Consider the following 21,481-nt stretch of genomic DNA (forward strand, 5'->3'; position numbering starts at 1 on the left):
CTTCACTCTCTGTTTCGTTGTGTGTGCGCCTTACAAGGGCGCACGTGGCTAGAGCGGCCGCCAGAGGGCTCACGGCCACCATGGGTATGCGTAGACTGGATATGGTTCCTCCACAGGTGGCGGGACAATTGTTAGTCGCAACGGTAGCGCCCGCCATGGATTATGCCTCTAAAATTTTGGATGCACCCGTATGGCGTGAGAAGTGGTCTGACAGGGCCAGAATTAAGTTGTTTCAAGAACGACACGGTCGAGCCGGCGAGAAAGGGACTCCGAATCCGCTCTTTCAAACCAAGAACAAGATCCACGTCTCGCGGCAGGGCACGGATAAGCCGACACCAAGTGAATTACCAGGTCTCTCGTCAGTGAGGCATAAGTCGCGGTTTGCGCTTATGCTCTGTTGGTTCTGGTGATCTCGACCTCCACTCATGACGAGGATGCCATAGAGTTTGGTACTTGCTCCTGGAAACGACCGCAGGTGCCTGCTCCAGTCTCTATGCAGAGGCCGAACGACGCACTAAGGTCAAGATAGTGTCGAAGTGTTCTTAGGTATGTTGAGGGGAAGAGGATGGAAAAAGGAAAGTGGGAGACGAGGAGTCTCTGAGCCGTTGGTGAGAAAATGACCCGGAGCCAAAACCTGCTTTACTTTACTAGGTAACGTCTTCTCATGAGACTCACACTGAAGCTATCGCACGGAGGATGAGCAAGTGAGCATAAAGATCAGGGACTGGAAGGCTCTTGTTCCTATCTAATGAGTGGGAATAATCAATCCTTAAATACATCAGTTGTAAGAGTGAGTGGAGCTGCTGCCTGCAGGCAGCAGCTCGCCTAGTGTCTACTGCCTGCCAGGCAGCAAGCAGGGAGCGCCGACCCTGCAGCGCTGAAATCTCCTGGGTGACAGAAGGGCTATTTCCAGGTACATGCGTCTTAGCACGGACAGCAGTATGGTCCTGTCCGTGGAATGCCCAGCTTCGAGGTCTCATAGACGCCATTCAACTTGCTCCGAATTCTGCTGTTGGCATTGGGCATGCGTGGCTGGCCCGCATGCATTAGCCCAGACAATAGCGTCAAAGATATCCCTATGGATGCAGATCGTATTCCCATGTTTCTTGAAATGGTTGCCACAGCTAGTAAGAACTCAAACACCCTTGTTCTCTAAGGAATACACCGGGATCCGAAGCCTACCTCCACTTCACACCAGCTTTCGAGATGGTTGCCATACTGGACAACAGATCAAAATGTTCAGGCGTTGAAAGTCACCTTACTGCGGTTCAATATGCGCTTCTACTACGCAGCCTGCGATGCAGCTAGAGCGCACCCCCGCTTCTCAGGTCGACAGGATGGTGCGGCAGTCATTGGATGAGAGCTAGAGCCGCTCGCGTGATCATGCTCCATGAGCGTTAGATGACGCTTACTTACGCTCGCCGCAGGAGACGGCACCGCCTCTTGAGGCTCTCTGCCTTTGAAGAACAACGAGTGTTTTGGGAACGAAGGGACGGAAGGGCCGTCGGACCCCTTCACCTCCTCCCCTCAGTCCCCATTCTCGATTCGTCCGTCACAATTCGTGTCTCCCCACCCTTTTGAATGTTGCGTAAGCCACTGTCGGCTAGTATAGGCACCGCTGTTAGTAGGTCACCTGAAGGATCAAGGGAGGGCCACCTGAAGGATCATTATGAGGCCATGTATCGGGACCCATAAAGACCTCACGTATGGGGCCAGTTTGGTGCCTATGTAAGTCACCTGAGGGTCCCTCTGACTACGGCATAAATAGGGCCCTGTGGCCGCTTCTTTCTAGCTAGATCATGCATCTTTATCCCTTCTTATGTTGCCCCTACCTCATGAGTACCAGAATAACAGTCCATCGACAGCCACCTTTAACTGGGCCCACAGTGGGAGCCAATGCACAGTTTATTCCGCCCGGAGGAATAACCCTAGAGGCCACGATACTAAGCTATTACAGATCCTCCATCTCATCCTTGTATTTTTACTTTCTTGGCACGCAAGTGTTAAGGAAGTAGCCCACTCACACACCTTTTCACTTAACAAGTGCTCTCGAACCATCCGAAACTGCGCCGCGCGCAAGCCGGCAGCGGCCATGGCACCAGCCTCAGGTTCGCATGCCGACTCAATGCCTTCATGAAAGGCATACAATCGCCACCAACCTAGCAACTCATGCATCGCAGCCTCGATACGGCTCTCAGGCGGAGGCTTGCCCCAATGGCTCGTTCCCTGCGGTTCAGCAGCTAGCCCAGTCAACGCCTCATAGCGAAACAATCAACGCTGCCGTCACGGAGGAACACAGCCGGAAGTGGTATCGAATGGCCCGGTCTCGACCGGTTCCTCGAAAAATGCACCAGTATCCATCATTGAAGCGGCTGAAAAGATTGCTCGCGACCAAACAGCAACCCATGACGCCAAACTGGCAGTCCTTCGGGTCTTAAGCGAAGCATTCGAACAGGCAGCCAAGCAGTTCACGTCCGACGCCAAAAACAGCATCGCCAAGCAAATTGCCACCAAGTTTTTGAACTTCTGGAACCAATCGCTCGCCGAGTTTGATGAACCACCGAAACCCACGTACAGCAGCGTCCTCGCCTCCGGCAGAAAGCCCCAAGGACAGCTGGCCGTTACGGCCCCCGCCCCACTACAGCGAAAACAACAAACCGCCACTCGCCTCCAAGGGCGACCACCCGTGACCCCACCCAAAGAGGACCTCCGTGTCTTTGTCCGACTTGACGCTGATGCTCCGGCCCGAAAACATGAAAGATACGCAATCCGGACCCACGTCGCCGCTAGAGTCGGTATCGACCTGCGCCGCGTCCCGGCGGCCTTCCCGGTAAACACGGGTTGGGCCATCCAGGCATCGGACAAGGCCACGCGCGACATGCTCGTGCAGCGACAGTCAGACTGGGCCTTAGAGTTAGGTTCCCGGGTTGTAGAAATAAGTCAAAAGTGGCATTCGTATGCCGTAGCCGGTTGTCCTCGTAGGCTCACGGACCTACGCGGTATCGAAATAAACTACGACGTGGCGGTTCGTGAAGAGATCGTCTGCCAGACAGGGCTTGAGCCCCTCAGTGGTCAGAACATATTGTTCCATTTTGTAACCCGGCGAAATATGATGACTGCCGCCTTCCCGACAGCAGACAGCTCTTCTATCAGACATTGGGTTCTAGGGCTCTTGAGTGGTATTGCTCTTGGCAGGCTGGGGAGTGTTATCCAGCATTGCTCTCCTAGGAAAGCCTCAACCTGCCAATATTCTCACCCCCATTCTCCTACTATTTGCGCTTGCAACCCTATCTACGTAGAAGAATTATAGCGCAGGTACAATGAAATATAAGAAATCCCACATCGCCCAGCGAGAGGGCATCATGTGGAACCAGCCGGGAGAGCGACTCAGAAGATGTGAGAGGGGTGTGCTGCTTCTTCTTGGGTTGGTGTTGGAACCTACGAAAGACCTCCTGGATGGGAGGGGGGCTCCATCGGGGTCTTGCCCTCACTGAAGGGGATCGAAGAGGTCCTGCTGGACTTTCCTAGTATCACTCGGTGCCGACGTTGTCGCCGCCGCTTTTAGCGCGGCTGGTCCATGTCCTACTAGGTCAAAGTTGCGGGCATCTCGAAGGTGAGGAATATGAGGATGTCGGAAATGTCGTCCGAGGGCTTGCTGCCGATGATAATGCTGAACCCGGCCCACTCACTGAAGCACTTGTCTTTGCACCAGGTGAAGGAGGCCTAGCGGTACTTGGACTAGGTGACGTATTCCTTGCGCGTCATAACCTATGTTCGCTTGTCGGCCCTGTGGAGGCGTTGGAGAGTCATGTAGCCCATCTCGTCCCCTTCTTTCTCTCCTTGTCGCGCTGGGGCCTCGACCGAGTAGTGGGACGCCATCCCGCCGATGAGGTTAGCATAGGTTTTCTTGTACTTCCTGGCGACTTCATCGATGGAGCCGCCGGGCACGACGCCATTGAGGGGTCATCGCAGACGACTATGTCAGCGTCGGCACCCTGTCATCCGAGTGTTCAACATTCTTCGCACGTCCTTCCACGAGGACCACGAGCAATCACCGGCGACACGGTCGAGGGGCAGAGGCGGAGTGGAGCTCAGTTCGTAGCAGACAAAACAACGGTCACACGAAATGCCGCCAGGACGAGCAATACGCCATTTACTTAGGTAGCGCCTCTTCAAGCCTTTGTTGTAGGGCGCTTCAAATGTTTCTCGAAAAAGCAGTAGGACAAGCAATAGCCCTTCTCGTAGTGCCCGGTCCGATGTCTACAGTTGCGATGCGCATTTCTTCCATGGAACAAGGGTGGGCAGCCAGGAACATAACACTCGTGAAACCTACGAACAAACTGCCTTTCCGAGTTTAGGTAAAAATGAATTGACGTATTATGGCCAGGATAGTGTCAAAGTATACATAGGTATAGCCGGATAGAAGAGCATGGGGAAAGGAAGGTGGGAGACGAGGGGTCTAGGAGCCGTTGCTGAGAAAATGACCAGGAGCCAAAACTTGCATCGCCAGATAACAACTTTTTGAAAGCTCACTCCTGAAGCGCTACTTCCAGGTACATGTGCTCAAACACGGACGTTAATGTGGTAAAGTCAGCGGATGATCCAGCTTCGATGCCATTTAGAGGTCTCAAGTTGCTCCAAATTCTGCTGTTGGTTCAGGATTTATGCACGGCAGGTTCACATACTGTCGCATCGAGCTGACCCTGTTTGGAAGGAGGATACTTGTTTCCTGTGTATGCAGATATCGGGGCCCCTCCTGACAGCTATTTAAGCTGGGTCAGTGGACACCCAACGCTCTTTACACTCTCTTTTGTAACAGGAACAGAGACCTCTTTTACCCCACTAGCTTTCACATACGACTTGTCCTCGTGCGTGCCTCGCAGTGAGATCCGACAGTTATGAGCCCGGTATGCGGCCAAGCGCAAATTGCTACAACAGCTACGGCTACCGCTCGTTCAACAGATAACTAATCTCGCTGCGAGGCCGATGCGTTCCAAGGCAAAACGACACCCAAGAAGACACATCTTTGCATATGACCAGTTTTCCTGCCTGCAAGTTTCGCATCTGAGGCAAGCCCCTTCTTCCTAGCGGGGATGTCCACCCGGCTTACACCACCTGTTTGGGTACCTCTATCCCCTCACATTTTCCTCCAAGAGTTCCTGTTCTTCATCATTTCCTATCAACTCTATTTATCAGTCATCCATCATGTCTGTTACCGCCAACCCAAAGCTCCTCCTTTCCAAGACCGAGGAATGGGCCAGCTGGTTCAGCACATTCAAACGCAATGCCGAGACCACTGACGTTTGGAAATTCGTCAATCCCGGTCCCTTTGCAGAAGATCAGATGGTTCCAACGCTTGAGAAGCCATCTGAGGTGACGTACGATGGAGAAGTTGCCCGATTGGCAGCTAGAGGTGATGGTCAGGAAACCATCAAGGATCTCAACGAGGCCCAGCTCAAGGTCTTCGTCATTCGACAGGGAGAGTATAAAACGAAAATGACTCAATACCTCTCCGACCGCAAGTCATATAGTGACCTCATGACTTGGGTCCATCAGACGGTTGACCTAGCTCTCATCAAGTTCCTCCCGGAAACGGCCAACCTTCGCGATATCATCATCAAACTCAAGGAGCTCGTAGGCGTTACCGAAGCCTACAAGATCGAGCTAGCTAGACTAGCATATCGCAAGGCCCTTCACACCAACCGACGCACGAGCCCGGTCGATTGGTACAATCAGTGGGAACTGGCTTATAGAGAAGGAGAGAAGCTGGAGATCTTCGAAGTTGAGGGGGATATCGCCATAGGGGATTTCTTGGAAGCAGTCAAGACTTTCGACCTGGAATGGGCGAAGAGGTATAAGGACGACCTACGCAAGGATCAACGCGCCACTGGCAAATCGTCAATGACTCTATTGGAAGTGGGCAAGCAGTTCCTTGATGCTGCCCGCGACAACGTCAGAGATAAGCCATCATCAGGGGCGTTTTCAACGACAAATCCTTCCTCTTCGTCAGAAAAGGGACATGATTGCCCATGCGGCCTCGCTAAGAATCGGCACTTTTGGGCACCAACGGACTGCACGGCTCTCCATGTTGCCGTCAATGGGATCGCCAATTCGACCCGCCCGGTTCGAGAAGACCGCATGAAGAAGGCCAAAGCCGCGATGACAGCGTCGAAGTGGAAGACTCTTATCGAGGCGGTAAAGGCAGCGAAGCCAGCCTCAGGGGGTGCAGACTCGTCGTGGCCTCCACCAATGGCCCAAATGGTCATTGATCAGTCAACCCCTGAAGGGCGGCAGCTGCTGGCCTTTTCGACTATGCCTCAAGCCCACCCACTCCGCGATTCGACGCTTCTCGATAATTGCGCCAGCACGCACGTTGTCAACAACAGAGATCTTCTCGTGGATGTCCACCCGGCCAGCGCCTCTGATGTCGTTTTAGTCGGTGATACGGCTCTCCAAGTCGTGTGCCGAGGAAAGCGCATCATGAGGAATGCCTTTAACGGCCCTGGCGGACGAAACACACGAGATTTGGTCCTCAACAACGTCGCCTTCGTGCCGGGATTCCATACTAACCTGATCAGCGGCAACGAGCTTCGGGCCCTTGGCTATTGGTCGTGCACCCTCGACGACACGCTGCGCTTTGGGACGATGGCCAGCAACAAGATCATGATGAATATGTCCAGCAAGTACGGTCTTACCGTAGCTGAATACAAGCCTCTTTCATCTTGCTTCTCTCTCCCAAGTGCTCCAGCGTGTGTGTTTTCATCAATTCGAGACGTTAATGCCGACCAACCAAGGCGCCGGCCCTCAAGGGATCCACAACAACCAAGGCTTGCAACGGCAGCTTTGTGGCATCTCAGGGCCGGGCATGCAAACCCGAAGGTCCTTGATCAGATGGTTCCACAAGTCAACGGAGTCCGAATCCAAGGTCCAACAACGGTTCAGTGCATTGGGTGCGCAACGGGTAAAGCGCACACAGTGATCTCCCGCAGAGAGTCGCCCAACCGGTCAAAACAGCCATTCCACCGGGTGTTTTTAGACGTGTTCACCTTCTCTGCGGCTTACAACGGTCATCGCTATGTTCTCCTTGTCACGGATGAATATAGCGGAATGATGTTCTCATGGACGATGGCGTCAAAAACCGAGTGCTTCCACATCATTCGGAACTTCGAGTCATCAATCAAGCGTCACTGTGGAGTTGTGATCTGCAAGATCAGGATGGATAACGAGAGAGCGCTGGTTAACTTACCGGAACAGTGCGACTCGGAATTCCAGTCCTGGGCAAAGGAAGAAGGTATCGAGATCGAGCTGCCGCCCTCCCACACAAAGGAGCCCACAGGGGGAGCAGAGAGACCAGGCGGCATAAACCAACAACGCCTGAGATCAATGCTTGGCGAGCTTCCTCGTAACCTTTGGCCTGAAGCCTATCAGACCGCAGTCAAACTTCACAACATCCTTCCAAGCCGCAGAAATCAATGGAAAACCCCTCAGGAATCATGTGATCAATGGTTCAACAGGCATCTCCGCTGGTTTGGCAAGGTAGGGACAGATATTAACTATGAGAAAGATTTACGACCAGAGTGGAGAGGCAAGTACGCTTTCGGATGTCGAGCGTATCCTCTGATCAACGACTACAAGGCAGGCATTTCCAAAAACGCCTTCAAAGTCAACCCCAGAGCACATGTAGGATATTTGGTTGGCTATCACAGCAGCAATATCTACCGCATCTGGGTTCCCAAGCTTCGGCGGGTAATTCTGTCAAGAGATGTTACGTTCAATGAATATCAATTCTTCGACCCTGCAACAGAGGACCAGCAAATCGCGATACCGGAGTTCAAGCCGACCGTTGAGGCTATTGAACTGCCTATCCAACGAGACTGGAACGCGATATTGGACGATTTCCTGCAGGAATTCGATGAACAAATCCTTGAAGTTAACCCCGTCGGTTCGATCTCGGGGGTGGAGGGCCAGAGCACCGCATATACCACGAGATTAGCTATCTCGATGGACGATCAGATGCTTCGTGCAGAGCCAGAACCTGCCCCAAGAAGAGATCTCACGCCGGAGGAACTAGACACGTCGACTACCGCAGAACCTCTGAGAGTTGCAAACTTGGGGGCAGATAGCGGCTCACGTGGTCCCCCTCCATTTTTTGCAGACGAGGGACTAGATGTGCCGACTACCGCAGAACCTGAGGACGCTGCACAACCTCAGGCAGATAGCGGCTCGACCAATCCCCCTCCTTTCCCTATTCCAGAGGGACTTTCCGCCGAGGACTAGACACACGGACTACCACAGAACCTTTGGACGCTGCACAACCAAAGGAAGATAGTGGCTCGCGTGGTCCCCTCCATTCACGCCCGAAGCAACACCTAGGCGACCTGGACGAGATTTATCGATGTCGCAGGGGTTAGGCTTCGAGGCACCATCTAACGAGGGTTCAGACGGTGTAGGATCATCTGATCACATGTCTGACAGTCCTGTTAGAACGCCTTCTTCGCTTCCAACTTCTTCGCCACACGTGGAGCTTGGCACACCCGACCTGTCAGATGAGGCCACATCTGAAGGGAGTACAGGGGCGGCCCAACTGCCAGCAACGGCAAGACAGGAAGGAATAGCAACCTCGGTCTCGCCTCCGCAATGCTCCTCGTTATAGCAGCTGCCGCTGGCCCGACGTTAGACCCGCCCTCGTCCGGTGGAGCTATGTGTCCGGCCGCGTCCCCGATCCTTTGGGCCGGATGGGTTGGGGCGAGTGCTTGCTTACGCCCTTCAGCCGAAATCTTGTTAAACGTGATGCTTGCCCTCCCTCTGAAGTGGCACCATCGACGTGCGGCAGCTTTTTTCCCAGCTGACCGCCTCGCCGACTTCGCTGAGGCAACAATCTTTTGAGTGCTTCTGCTTCTTCCCCTCGTGAGTCCCCCTCGGACGCCGGCGCCTTCTTCGCCTCGATAGGCCGCAACCTAGGTGCCGCGCCCGCTTGACTTTCGTCGCCCGACCCCCGATTCGGCCCTGTGTCCGTTGCGATCATCCTCGCCTCCGCAATGATCCTCGTTGCAGCAGCGGCAGCTCCTACTGTCTCCGGTTCACCCTCTCCTACCACCGACCTAACGTCGCCCCTAGGATTCTCCCCCAAACTTATATTTCCCTTACGGTAAGGGTCTGCGAACAGGCGAGAAATTACGAAGCCTTCGCCTGAGGTGTGATCCAAGGCCACCCCGCTTGCAAGCGATGGCAAACTTATAGTCTCGATAACATGCGGGCAACACGGCAGTACCTGGTCCGGGAGGCCCCCTCCCCATCTATTCCCCCTTCTCCCCATCCTTCCCTACCTTACCGCCATGTGTCTATCCCTACGGACGGCCTTGACCGGCCCTAGCCCAGGCAATGATGCTGCAGCTCTATCTAGCGCGGCCTTCTCCTGGTCGACTCTCCTTGGCAGCTCCCTATTTGACCGTTGCCAAAGGGCGTCCAATCGGGCATTATACTAAGACATTCTCCTTGGTATCTCTTACCATCCCCGCCGCGCCGAAACCAGGAATCGCCCTGCCATCCGGCTCCGCTCGCCTAGCACGGTGTCGAGAAGAAGGTCCGAACGAGTTGAGGTCTCTAGGTCTCTCTAGGTAATACAGCTTGAAACCAGGTAAGAAGGGAAGTCTGCAGACTGTTGTTTCTTCTTCCTAGACCACTGAGGGGTCCGGAGGATCTCCTATTCGAACGGGGACCCTTTGAGGAGTCCGGCATAACTATTACTGGCTCGGGGACCTCGAGAGACTGAACTATCGATTTCATAGCTAGAAGAGCTATTCGATCGGGGAGATGGAGCTGATGTTGCTGACGTAGATGACTTACGTGGCCTTCAGTAAGTGGCAAGAAGTGCCCTCTTCCTGATAGAATGTATACTATACCTGAAAACGGGATATCAACTTGGGAGAAGCTTGGAGGGATATAAAAGGGGCTGCTTGAACGGGAGAGATAGAAAAAAACATCTGATCGGGTGATACTCGACCTTCAAAAAGTCCCTTTATCCACGTTTATGCCCGCTTTTGCTCTCTCCTTCGCGAGTTATGAGCCCGGGCGGAGGTTACCCTCGGGAACTTCCCGGTGACTGCGCACGCACTTCTTCTGGCTAGCCTGGCGCGCACTACCCGAAAGGCCCGTGGTTCGAGTCCCGCCAGCGCAATTGAGCGCGGTTTCAGCATGGGGCCTGCCTATATAAAAATTCCCGCTGTGGTCTAGGATATCCAGGTATCCCGGGACGAATTGACCCGATATCCCTGAGGGGGTGTGTCGCGTACTCTATATGCGTTAATTGACGCTGTCGCTTGTATCTGACAGGCGGCCACATCTTTTTCGTGACACACGGTGGTTTTTAGGTCCGTCTTGCCCGACCTTCCTGTCAACCCTAACTGCGACCTTCCTTATAGCCGCTCTCCGTGCGCTTGTTTATATTATATGATGTTCGGTCGACTTCTTCTACCCCAACTGAAGACGGCGTGCTAGTCATCATACGGCAAGGCGAGGAAGGCCGGGACTCGGTTCCGTGTGTCGACCTGGCTTGCTTTATCCTCCTATATTTCGGCCTTCCAACACGCCCCTTGTGTATGTCCTTCCGCAATAATGCCCCCCTTTATGCATTGGGCCTCTATTCTCCCGGACCTTCCGGGCTTCCTCTAGACCTATCGGCAGACGAGTCTGCCGACAGCCCTGCCGGACTCTTAAGTCCGCGTCACCCTTGGTGCCTGACTGGAGCCCAGCTTCGCGACACCACTGCGTATCCCTTCGACATCTAGGCAAACACTTGCCGTGGCAAAACTCCTCACATTTCCCGGCCAATCTATATCACCCTTGGTTTTTTCTACGTACGTTTACGCTCGATCTCCTCCTTACTCCGCTCTTAACGCCAGGCAGCGGTCGTTCTAGGGGGCGCGACGGGTCTATCGACCGGCCCAGGTGCACAATGTCTTCCTCTCTACATCCTACCGACCTGCCCGCACCGCACCTCCGAAAGCCGCTCGATAGCCAAACCGGCGCTGGCGGTGATATGTCCGTGATGCTTTTCGTCCAAACCGACTGCCCCGCCAGGTTTGCCCACCTGGACGAACACCGCATCAAGGGACTTAACGCCGAAGCCATGGCCCGCGTCTTGCTGCCTCCGCCCGCGTGGCTGCTCACAGCGGAATATGCGCCCTGCGGTCGGGTGCCGACAGTTCCCCAACCTTCGTCTTCTTTAGCCTTAACCTCTCGATTTACGGTCAGTCGATTCTTGACACCGACTGGACCGAGCAGTGGTTCTTCATGAACGGCCGCGTCCACCCTACGCCCTTGCGTGGAGGTCGAACAGCGCGACGGCCTGGAGTCTGACACGGGCGGCACCGTTCTCTATACCATGCCCGCCCTCGTCGTCCGCGACCAGGGCTACCAGCCGTAGGCCGGGTCCCATTCCCCCGCGCGTGGCAGCGAGGAAATGGGTAGCTAAATCTGTCCTAAAGCGTTCTTCCTAGGCTCTTTGCCTCTATGGACGACTTCCCCCACGTCCCGCCTGTTGTTTCCTTCACCGGCCTCGTCGTCGGCACCGGCCACTCCCTGCTGCTGCCAGGCCTAGACACCGCCCAACTTAGATGTTGCGGCTTCGTCCACCTATCTACCTACGTCGCCCCGGGGAACCCCGATAAGATCCCCTTTAAGGGCTTCCACCCCTTCCAGGCCTTCGTCATCTTCCCTATTCACGCCAACCCCTGGGCCGTCCTATGTAAGAAGATGGCCGAGAGGCGAAACTCTTACTTTCAGCCTAATGTCCCCTTTACCTGCACAGGCAAGGTCGCTGGCCTGCTGGACCACAGCGTCATGGTTCACCCGCCGGGCTCTGACCGTGACTTTGTTTTTATAGTCGTCCCGGATTCCTGGACTTTTCTCGACAAGTCGTCCACCTCTATGGCTGCGATGACACCGCTACCCTCTACGCCACCAAAACGACAACAGTCCTCCGCTTCTGCCGCTTTTCATAATATGCGCGCTGCCTCTATGTCCGTGGTTATTCCTAGCACTCTCCCAATTAGTCCTCCGTCTTTAGCTTCGGCTGCGCCTTCGACTTGCTCCCCCACGCCGCCCCAAAAGCGCCATTATCCTGAACCTGCCGATACGCCGACGAAGCGACCGTGCCTGACGCAACAGGCCTCTGGGTCTTCTTCTTCCCCTATCCCTGGCCCCTTGGCTACTCAACCCTTCTCGGTCTCGGCTGTCTCCTCCATTCCCGACCCGGATGTATCATCTAAACAGGGTCCCGCCTCGGGAAACCCGCCCCTTGATTCGATTGTCGCCCACCCCGTAGCCTCGTCGGCCCGCCCGCCTCGAAACCGTCACCCAGCTAAGAGAACGATAGATATAGAATAACAAGGCAAGTTTACTGTCGGCTGGGATTTCTTGAACAGCTCATGTTAGTTGACCTTTATTTTATCTACTCTTATATTACTTGATAGAGGCCTTGACCTGGCACATTATGTCGTGAATCGTCACTTACATCTACCAAACTAAACCTCGTCCCTTCCTATATCGTCCTAACTTCCTATCACCCCGCCCAACTTTGAGTCCATTCTGCCTCCCCCTTTCCTACCTTGAGTCTTCCTAACTTTCCAACCTTAACTTAAAGTCTTTTTCTTTCTTTCTTAACTTCCCCCTCTTAACTAATCTTAAATCTTCCTAGCTTCCCTTTCTGAGCTTGGATCTTTTTTAGCTTGAGTCTTTCCAAACCTCCCCTCAGTGTGGTTTTTGTTGACTTGATATGAGACATGGACCAAGACATGTTTAGGCAGCAGTTACAAGTGGTGAGTCACTGGATAGTGTAACGGTCTCAACTGAGTGTGTTGACAACTAGCTGAGCGACTGCGACGAGTATCCTAAAGCTAAGGAGAAAAGAAGAAGAAAAGAAAAGAAAGGAAAGCTCTCGAAGATGGCACGAGCTTATAAGCGGAGCTCCGGTGGGTCTTGTCGAGAGCGGAGCCGAGACCCTCACGGGCTCAGCCCGTTACAATAACCCCTCCTTCCCTCCCCGTTTCGATCGTTTCGATTGGGGTGGTTTCGATCCAACTTTCCCATGAACTTCTTCATACCTAGCCAGTGCTATTGTGTCTGCGACGTACTTGACTGGCTCCCACGTCGGACCTATCCATCCGACCCATTTCACCAACACTTTCCACTCTCTCCCGACTTTCTTCCTGTCCAGAATCTCTTCCACTTCCCACAGCTCGCCATCGTCCGTCAAAATGGCCGGTGGGCGGTAGTCATCCGACGTCTGTGACGGTAGCGGATCGTCCGCTGCTAAGCGTAAGAGCGACACGTGGAACACGTTGTGTATTCCCGGAGGCGTGTCCAGCCTGCACGCGTGTGACCCAATGGTCTCCAGGACGGTGTACTTGGCCGACAGCCAATCGAGCTTCTTGGATGGCCGATTGGATCGGATGTTGCGAAGTCGCAGCCATACCTTGTCTCCAGGCTTGAACTGGTCTGACGGCTGTCTTCGCGAATTGGCGTTCTTCTCTTGCTGCTCTTGCGCTGACGCAATTGCCGCCTGGGCCCATTCCGTTGCCTCTCGAAATCGTTGCACAATGCTTTCAGCCCTGGTCACTGGGGACCTTCCGTCCGTCCGTAACTTCTCCTTGACTTGTATCGGGTCAACATGATACCCATGCGTGATAAAGAACGGGCTCAGGCCTGTCGACGTCGAGTTGTGATTGTTGATGGCCATCATGGCCGCTGGCAACAGCTCTTCCCAGTTATCCTGAGCATAAGCAGCAAAGATCCTCAGATATCTCTCGACTTCCTGATTCGCCCTTTCTGTTGCACCGTCAGTCTCGGGATGCCACGCCGTAGACAATCTTTGCTTCACGCGTAGCAGCTCGCAGAGCCTCTGCCATAGTCTACTGGTGAATTGCGTGCCACGGTCAGTGACGATCGCGCGCGGCACGCCATGGTGTTGCACCACGTTCCGTAGCAATGCTCTGGCCGTCGTCTCGGCCGTGATGTCCTTCAATGACTCAAGAACGACACTTTTGGACAGTCTGTCCGTCACGACCATAAGGTTGGTCGAACCGTTCGACTTGGTTGGTGGCAGGTCTGTCACAAAGTCAATTGACAGCTCCGACCAGATCCTGTCTGGAATAGGTAGCGGCTTCAATAAACCGCGACGCTTCTCTCGCCAAATGTTGCTTCGGCCACACATCACAATTTCTCACAAATTGACGCACGTCTGAATCGAGGCCTGGCCAATAAAACTTGCGGCTCAACAAGGACTTCAGCATGTCCCGTCCGGGGTGTCCTGCAAGCGTTGAGTCATGCGTCTCCTGCATAAGCCGCGTGCGCAGGGGTTCGTGGTTCGGCACCCAAATTCGCTCTCGCCAGCAGAGCCGCTGTCCATCGTCAATCGAGCATTCCGAGAGCATCACGGGCAGTCCCCAATGCGACGGCAGACGCCTCTCGCCTTGCTGTACGGCCTTTCGGATGAGCCAATAACGATTGTGCTTCTTGACACCTTCGTCCCATAACTTCTGCAGTTCCGGGTCCGAGAAAGGGTTTTCGATTGAGTCGTCTTGGTCAGTTGTTGCGTCATCGGGTTGATCCGTGTCGCCCTTGGTGACATAACCGCTCTTGACTTTTGTCACCAGGCCACCCTTGTTACGTTGCAGCAGCTGAACACGTCGTCCTTGCAACCGATCATCTTCGGCGCTGTGCGGCATGTCCTGTTCTCGTCGAGACAGCGTGTCCGGTACGACGGCTTCTTTGCCCGGTCGATGCTTGATGGTGAAGCTGTACCGCGATAGCGTCTCAGCCCATCGCGCCTGACGTTCACTCAGTTGCTGCTTCTTGGTGAAGTAACGGAGGTTGAGATGATCCGTCAAAACGGTAAAGGACTTCACACTCCTCAATTCGGCGTCCCAATGCTCAAGGCAGCGAATGATCGCCAGCAGCTCTTTATCGTGGATTGGGTAGTTGCACTCCGCCGGTGCGTTTTCTTTGAGAAGAAGGCCACAGGCCGCATGATGCCGTCATCGCCCTTTGCGAGCGCCCTCCTGTGACATAACCGGATGAATCCGTCTCCACAATCGTCTCTCTATCCGGATCCCATTGCGCAAGGACCGGCGCACTGGTCAGAAGAGCCTTCAACTCCTCGAAGGCCTTGTCGCACTCCTTCGACCACGCAAACACCGCATCCTTCTTTGTTAACGCCGTTAGAGGCGCGGCGATGTTGGAGAATCTGGGAATGAATTGCCGGTAATAGTTGGCAAACCCCAGAAAGCTTCTGACGCCTTTGACAGAACGGGGTCGCTGCCACTGCTGAATTGCCTGCACCTTCTCCGGGTCCACGCGGATACCTTTCCCGGCTTCGACGATGAAGCCCAGGTACTTGACACTCTTTGCCTCAAAGTCACACTTGTCGATATCAATCTGCAGGCCTGCATCTCGCAGTCGAGCAAGGACCTGCCTGACTTTGTTGCGATGATCTGCGAGCGAACCGCTCGAGTAGATCAAGATGTCGTCAATGTAAGCGGAACAGAACTCGTCGAGGAAATCTCGCAACGTGTGGTTTATGTAACGCTGAAACGTTGCGGAGCACCCGTCAACCCGAATGGCGTGACAAGCCATTCGTAGAGTCCGTAACGTGTTCTGAATGCTGTCTTCCACTCGTCTCCCTCCTCGACGCGAATCTTGTGAAATGCTGCGATAACGTCAAGTTTGGTGAGCCACTTGGCCTTGGACAGCGACCGCAAAGTTTCCTCGATCAACGGCAAGGGATATCGGTCTTTCTTGGTGATCGCATTCAATCCTCGATAGTCCACGCAAAAGCGCAGACCACCACCGGGCTTCCTCACGAACAAAACTGGTGCTGACGCTGGAGAACTACTTGCTCGAATGAAACCCTTGTCGAGTAGCTCAGTGAGAGTCTTTCGCAGAACAATGAGCTCTTCTCGTGACATGCCGTACAATGGTCCCCACGGCGGTTCTTTCTCCTTGTCATCAGGACCTCTCTAACTGAATCTTGTGATCACACCCGGACGACGCGGTGGGAGTTGGTCCGCTTGGTCGCGGTCGAAGACGGATAGGTACTCGTGGTAGTGACGGGCAGCTTCTCTCGGGTCTGACTTCTTCCTCGGAGTCAATGCCTTCTCAATGTCTTTCAGGCTTGCGGCGAAGATCCGCACTCCATCGTCTCGATGCTTGAACTTTCTTGCTCGGCGAACCATTCCGGCGAACACGAACGCCGCCTGTCCTCGTATGTTGCACCGTTCCTCCTCCTTCGGGTCTCGGCCTTTCACCCAATGGTCGTGCGTCCCGATATGCAAGAGGTTCTGCGATAATCGCAAGGTGACATCCTCCTGGTTCAACCACTTCTTGCCCAGAATCACAGGATCGGTCTGGTCTCGCACAACGTAGAAAAAAGCTCTTTTCTTCTGGTACCCGTCGATATCGAAGTCGAAGTAGGTCACGGCACAGATGGCCTCGGGTGAGAATGTGTTGACCTGCTCCAACGCTCGAGGTTTAATCGGAATACGCGGCAGGTGAAGCTTGCGGGCAAGGCGCTCACTGATGGTCCCATAACACAGGCAACCACAGTCAACGAAGGCCGTGGTGAAATACTCTCGATTGATACCGAAATTTACGTAGAGGCCTTCACAGTCCATCTCGTCCTTCTGAGTTGCCCATTCCGCCTCAGCCTTTGCGCGCTCCTGACGGCGATTTTCGTCAGGAGCTACTCGTTTTCCGAATGGTCATCGGAGGTATCCCCGCTAGAACTCTCCGCGGGCTCTTGGTGCTTTGCTCTCGAGCTTCTTGTCTTCTCTTCGACACGGACCTTGACTCTCTGCTGCCGCCGCTCCTTCCCGGGACACTTGGCCGCAAGATGGCCAAGCTTCCCGCACTCGTAACATTTGCGCTCCTCCAACGGAACAAATTGCTTTTCCTCCGGGGCCCTCCTGCCGTTTATCAACCGATTTGCTTTCACGGGTTCCCAATCCATCTGATCATCGGACGGGGGGGACGACGTGGTTGGCGATCCGGGTGACGGGGGCTTTTGTCGGGACTCGAGCGGTTCGGATAAACGACCATACTCCTTTCTTGACCTCTGCTCGCGGCCTTGTTGTCGTTGGTGGAAATTGAGGCTATCTAGGCGCGAGCCAATCGTCAAGAGTAGCTCGGCGTAGCTGTTGAAATCCTTCGGGAGACTGACGGCACTGACGAGACTCGACTTGAGCCTATTATTAATTGCTCCTTCCAAGTAATTGATTTGCACCACGTCGGCCCACTCGCCACCGCCACTATCGGCAAGCTCTTTCTCGAACTTTGGGAAGAAACTGGCGAAACTCTCATCAGGCTTCTGCTTCAACGATCGAAGTCGATCCAGTGCTCGTGCCTTTGCGTTCGGGTCCCCGTACCGACGGTTCAAGTAGTCGAGAAACAGATCTGGGGCGAGCACCATCGATACCGCCCTGTTCGTAATAAGCAGCGGCCATGTTCTGGGCTGTTCCGCCAACCGGGAGTACACATAGGCGAAGAGTGCTTCTTTATTGTCGAATGCCTGTCGGTCCACAGCCAATTTCGCTTTCATCTCTAAGAACCAGGGACGGAAGTTTTCCTGGTTCCATCGAATTTCGGCGGATCAGGCAAGGTTGGTTTTACCTCTTTGATGGGATTCTTTCGGATGTCTCGATCGATTGAGGCGTGTTGTCGGACATCGGTTCGATAGGAGCGACTGGTTCATTTGCCGGAGTCGGAGTTGAGACGGCTGTTTGGAGGATTCGGATCTGCGATCGCATCTCTTCGCGTTCGGCCTCTTGGCTTGCACACACACTTTCTAGTTTGTCCATCACTGCAGCCAGGGCTTGCATCATCGATTGAGGCTCAAAAGAACCTTGCTGGGAATCGATTGCCTCCATGACTGAAGATTTTCTCCTCGTCTCTCAGGACTGAGGGCGACTTGATCACACAGCAAGTCTGATACGGAAGGGATATCTCGACAACGGTCGAACGCTATCAACGCCTCGAAGGCTCCTTCCTACACGGCTGGACGTTCTGCACAGGGCTTCTAGTCCAGCTGCTGCCGTCCACACTGGGAGCCAAGCAGCAATCACGTACTTCTCGCTCAACCGCACGCCGTACGGAGAGCAGATTGACGCTCCACGTCCTTTGCTCGGGAGATGAGAGCTACGCGACGCGAGCCAAGCTGGCTTTGGCGCCGTACACACACGCACTTTCGTCGCGGGCGTTCCACACAGGATTGCCCAAGCTACTGCCACTCCGCGTACCCACAAAGGGAACTGAACAGCGCTGCCAATTGATTGTGATCAAAGGCTTTAACGATGAAAGCGGAGCTTTAGGATAATGTAACGGTCTCAACTGAGTGTGTTGACAACTAGCTGAGCGACTGCGACGAGTATCCTAAAGCTAAGGAGAAAAGAAAAGAAAGGAAAGCTCTCGAAGATGGCACGAGCTTATAAGCGGAGCTCCGGTGGGTCTTGTCGAGAGCGGAGCCGAGACCCTCACGGGCTCAGCCCGTTACAGATAGTGGCACGGACGTGCCACTATGTATATATGTATGTTGAGAGCTGTCAGACAGAATTGAATAGAAGCAAGTTCAATCGCAACAGTTTTCAATCTGGACCCTTGTCAATCCAATCAATCAATATCGCGGATTGAATTGAATTGAATTGACCACCGGATTGTCAATCCTAGTCAATCCGCGTGGCGTTCCTCTGCTGTCTCTCATTGGCTTCTGCTGGTTACTAGCCCCGTTATCCAGCCAATAAATCAAATTAGGGGGCGGCGCCTCAAACGGCGGATTATGGCGCCGCAAGGATTGACGGATTGAACTTCATTCAATCCGAGCGCCGGCAATCCCCATTATCGGCAAATGAAGATCGATAATTGCGCGCTCGTCCGGAAATTATCTCATTTTAATTACCTAAAGTAGTCATGCTGCTAGCCGGAACCCCCCCCCCCATCTTTTAGGCAAACGGCAGATTTATATAGGTAATCCGTCAACTTCGTACTTCGTATACCATCCGTTCCATGAGTTAAACACTACGCTCTCTTTAATATTCATTATGGAAACTGAACTTAATTCATCCTTTACAATACTTTCTATCGATGATTCAAACGGAATCGATATAAATACTACGTCCGGAAATACGAGAGGTACTTCAGCAATTGCGACTAGGGAACATTGTCGTCCACCGGGACCATATGAACCCGACAGAGCTGGCAAAAACCGACTCTTCTATTGCAAGTATTGCACGGATGGCTATCGATGCCAAGCGAGTAATACCTTTCGAGCGCACCTTGCAAAGATTCATGGGATTGTTGTGGCAGAAGCACCTCGTATTCCAAATGCGGTATTCGAGCAGCTTGAACAGCTTTACCTCAAGGCTGCATCAACGGGGCAGACGGAGGTAATTGACAACCGTGTCCTTCGCAAGGTGCTTGACAAGGAAATCATCACAGAGGCACTTGCCACATTGATCGTCGCGCGAAATCTGTCTTTTCGCATCGTTGAATGGCCTGAGTTTCACGCCCTCTGCAAAGTACTTAATCCAGAAGTGGATGGATGCATCACAACCGCACACTCTGAGATCAGGAAAGCGATCCGCATAACATACGAATCTCGAAAGGATCTCGTACGGAAGGCGCTTCAATCATCAAGTTCAAGCATTCATCTAGCAGTTGATGTATGGACTTCTCCAAACAGGCTTCTTCTTCTTGGAATCTGTGCCCACTTTATTGCACAAGACCAGGATAAATTATCCAGGCTTCTTATCGGTCTTCGCAGGATTCCTAGCCACTCTGGATTGGAGCAATTCCACGCTATGCTACCGGTCCTCGAGGACTACGGTATCTTTCGAAAGGTTGGATCTATCGTTAGCGATAACGCAAGCTCTAACGATACACTTTGCCGTACGATGGGCGAACACCTTGAACAACAGGGCATTGATTGGGATCCAGTTATTCACCGTATGCGTTGCGTTGGCCATATTATCAACTTGGCCGTCCAGGCCTTCCTCTTTCATAACTCTATGCAGATAGAGGAGTTGGACTCGTATGAAGAGCAGGAGATCATGGCTCGGGGTGGCACAGCTGGATCTACCAACAAATCCTCACGACAGTCATTCCGGAAAATGGGTCCACTTGGTAAGCTTCACAACATTGTTGTCTTCGTTCGAGCGTCAAGCGGCCGTACCCAAGCTTTTATTAAGCTAGTAGGGCGACTAGTTCCGCTAGACAATCGTACAAGATGGAATAGCTGGACCAATATGTGCGAGGTTGCACTTCAGCATGAAGGAAAGATTGACGGATTCTGCAAAGCCTACTGGGATGACCTTAAAGACGACTTCCTCTCCCCTTTGGACTGGCAGAAGATTCGAACGGTCCAGACGTTTTTGGCACCATTCCAGGAGGCAACTCTATATTGCCAAGGACACAATGCGACAATCGACTTTGTGCTCTTTACTATGGATGTACTAATTAGGCACCTTGAAGGAGCTCTGTCTGAATTCAAGGCTGACAAGGAGCTCTGTTCACGGATTCAGAGCAGCTGGGAGACCCTTGATAAGTATTACAGCAAGACAGACGACTCTCCTCTCTATGCTGCTGGTATTATACTTAATCCAGATTTTCGTACAAAGTACATCCAAAGCAACTGGAAAGCATCCTGGCAAAAGAAAGCGATTAGCAACGTCAGGGAGCTTTGGCGGAGCTATCGGGATAGCAATCTTGGTGCTATGCCATCGTACGAAGCCGAAGCCAGTCCAGAGACCCGAGAGAGCCAGTATCCGCATTCAACAGGATCGCGCGAGGCCTAAAGGATTACTGTCGGCCACGAAGCCAGGATGAGTTCGATGATTATTGCAACCAAGAACCGCACGGGCTCGGCAAGATGACTGCTATTGAGTGGTGGCTACAAGACCAACAACGAACACGCTTTCCACGGCTTTCGATCATGGCAATTGATGTCCTCTCAATTCCAGCAATGAGTGACGAGGCAGAGCGAGTTTTTTCAGGAGCGCGTCGTACAATCTCGTGGGATAGAGCGCAGTTATTGGCAGAAACCATTGAAATGCTAGAATGTATGAAGAGTTGGCATCGAAGTCCTTGTATTAGACTTTGAAGACGACAGTACGGAGTAGTTAATCAAGCATCCTTCTAAATACTGCGCTGTGGCGCTCCTTCACCTAGTTGTCCCGCCAAAATGGATTGTTCAGCCGTAGGCTGACTTAACATTAATCGAGGAAGTTTTCCCCAAATATGAGGGTTTGCCTTGAGGAACGAAAGGCCTTGCCTTGCCTTGAGGAACGAAAGGACTTCATTAGCGCGCGGGGAAAAAAGGCCCCAGACTGCTTCACCCCCACATCCTCCGCCTCTGATTGGCTGATTTATTTCCTCTTTCGGAATAAAAGATCCCGTGTGATTGGTCGCCGACCCTTCCGTCCCTCCCTCATCATTG

The 21,481-nt window shown here is 53.3% G+C and overlaps 4 protein-coding genes across 4 annotated transcripts; 3 read left to right on the forward strand and 1 right to left on the reverse strand.

Annotated features, from left to right (window-relative positions):
• Nucleotides 1-2,114: 2,114 nt before the first annotated feature.
• On the forward strand, nucleotides 2,115-3,167 carry HRG_07406 (Endonuclease/exonuclease/phosphatase; the record flags this gene model as incomplete). Its single annotated transcript, XM_044865877.1, has 4 exons — nucleotides 2,115-2,333; nucleotides 2,381-2,895; nucleotides 2,983-3,094; nucleotides 3,135-3,167. 4 exons carry the CDS (start codon nucleotides 2,115-2,117, stop codon nucleotides 3,165-3,167), a joined length of 879 nt encoding a protein of 292 aa, XP_044718841.1.
• A 2,038-nt stretch (nucleotides 3,168-5,205) lies between these two features.
• Nucleotides 5,206-7,223, forward strand: HRG_07407 (uncharacterized protein; the record flags this gene model as incomplete). The annotated part of the gene is made up of 4 exons (XM_044865878.1): nucleotides 5,206-6,683; nucleotides 6,926-6,950; nucleotides 7,104-7,142; nucleotides 7,215-7,223. 4 exons carry the CDS (start codon nucleotides 5,206-5,208, stop codon nucleotides 7,221-7,223), a joined length of 1,551 nt encoding a protein of 516 aa, XP_044718842.1.
• A 5,880-nt stretch (nucleotides 7,224-13,103) lies between these two features.
• HRG_07408 (Pol) lies at nucleotides 13,104-17,464 on the reverse strand (the record flags this gene model as incomplete). The annotated part of the gene is made up of 14 exons (XM_044865879.1): nucleotides 13,104-13,122; nucleotides 13,182-13,285; nucleotides 13,331-13,771; nucleotides 13,943-14,161; nucleotides 14,238-14,308; nucleotides 14,351-15,001; nucleotides 15,072-15,244; nucleotides 15,338-15,449; nucleotides 15,504-15,585; nucleotides 15,627-15,794; nucleotides 15,861-15,995; nucleotides 16,038-16,715; nucleotides 16,841-16,961; nucleotides 17,028-17,464. 14 exons carry the CDS (start codon nucleotides 17,462-17,464, stop codon nucleotides 13,104-13,106), a joined length of 3,411 nt encoding a protein of 1,136 aa, XP_044718843.1.
• Nucleotides 17,465-20,291: 2,827 nt separating this feature from the next.
• On the forward strand, nucleotides 20,292-20,840 carry HRG_07409 (uncharacterized protein; the record flags this gene model as incomplete). The annotated part of the gene is made up of 1 exon (XM_044865880.1): nucleotides 20,292-20,840. The coding sequence occupies one exon, from the start codon at nucleotides 20,292-20,294 to the stop codon at nucleotides 20,838-20,840; it is 549 nt and encodes a 182-aa protein (XP_044718844.1).
• Between the last annotated feature and the right edge of the window lie 641 nt (nucleotides 20,841-21,481).

This window comes from Hirsutella rhossiliensis, assembly GCF_020360975.1.
Source record: "Hirsutella rhossiliensis strain HR02 chromosome Unknown scaffold00008, whole genome shotgun sequence".
NCBI lineage: Eukaryota > Fungi > Ascomycota > Sordariomycetes > Hypocreales > Ophiocordycipitaceae > Hirsutella > Hirsutella rhossiliensis.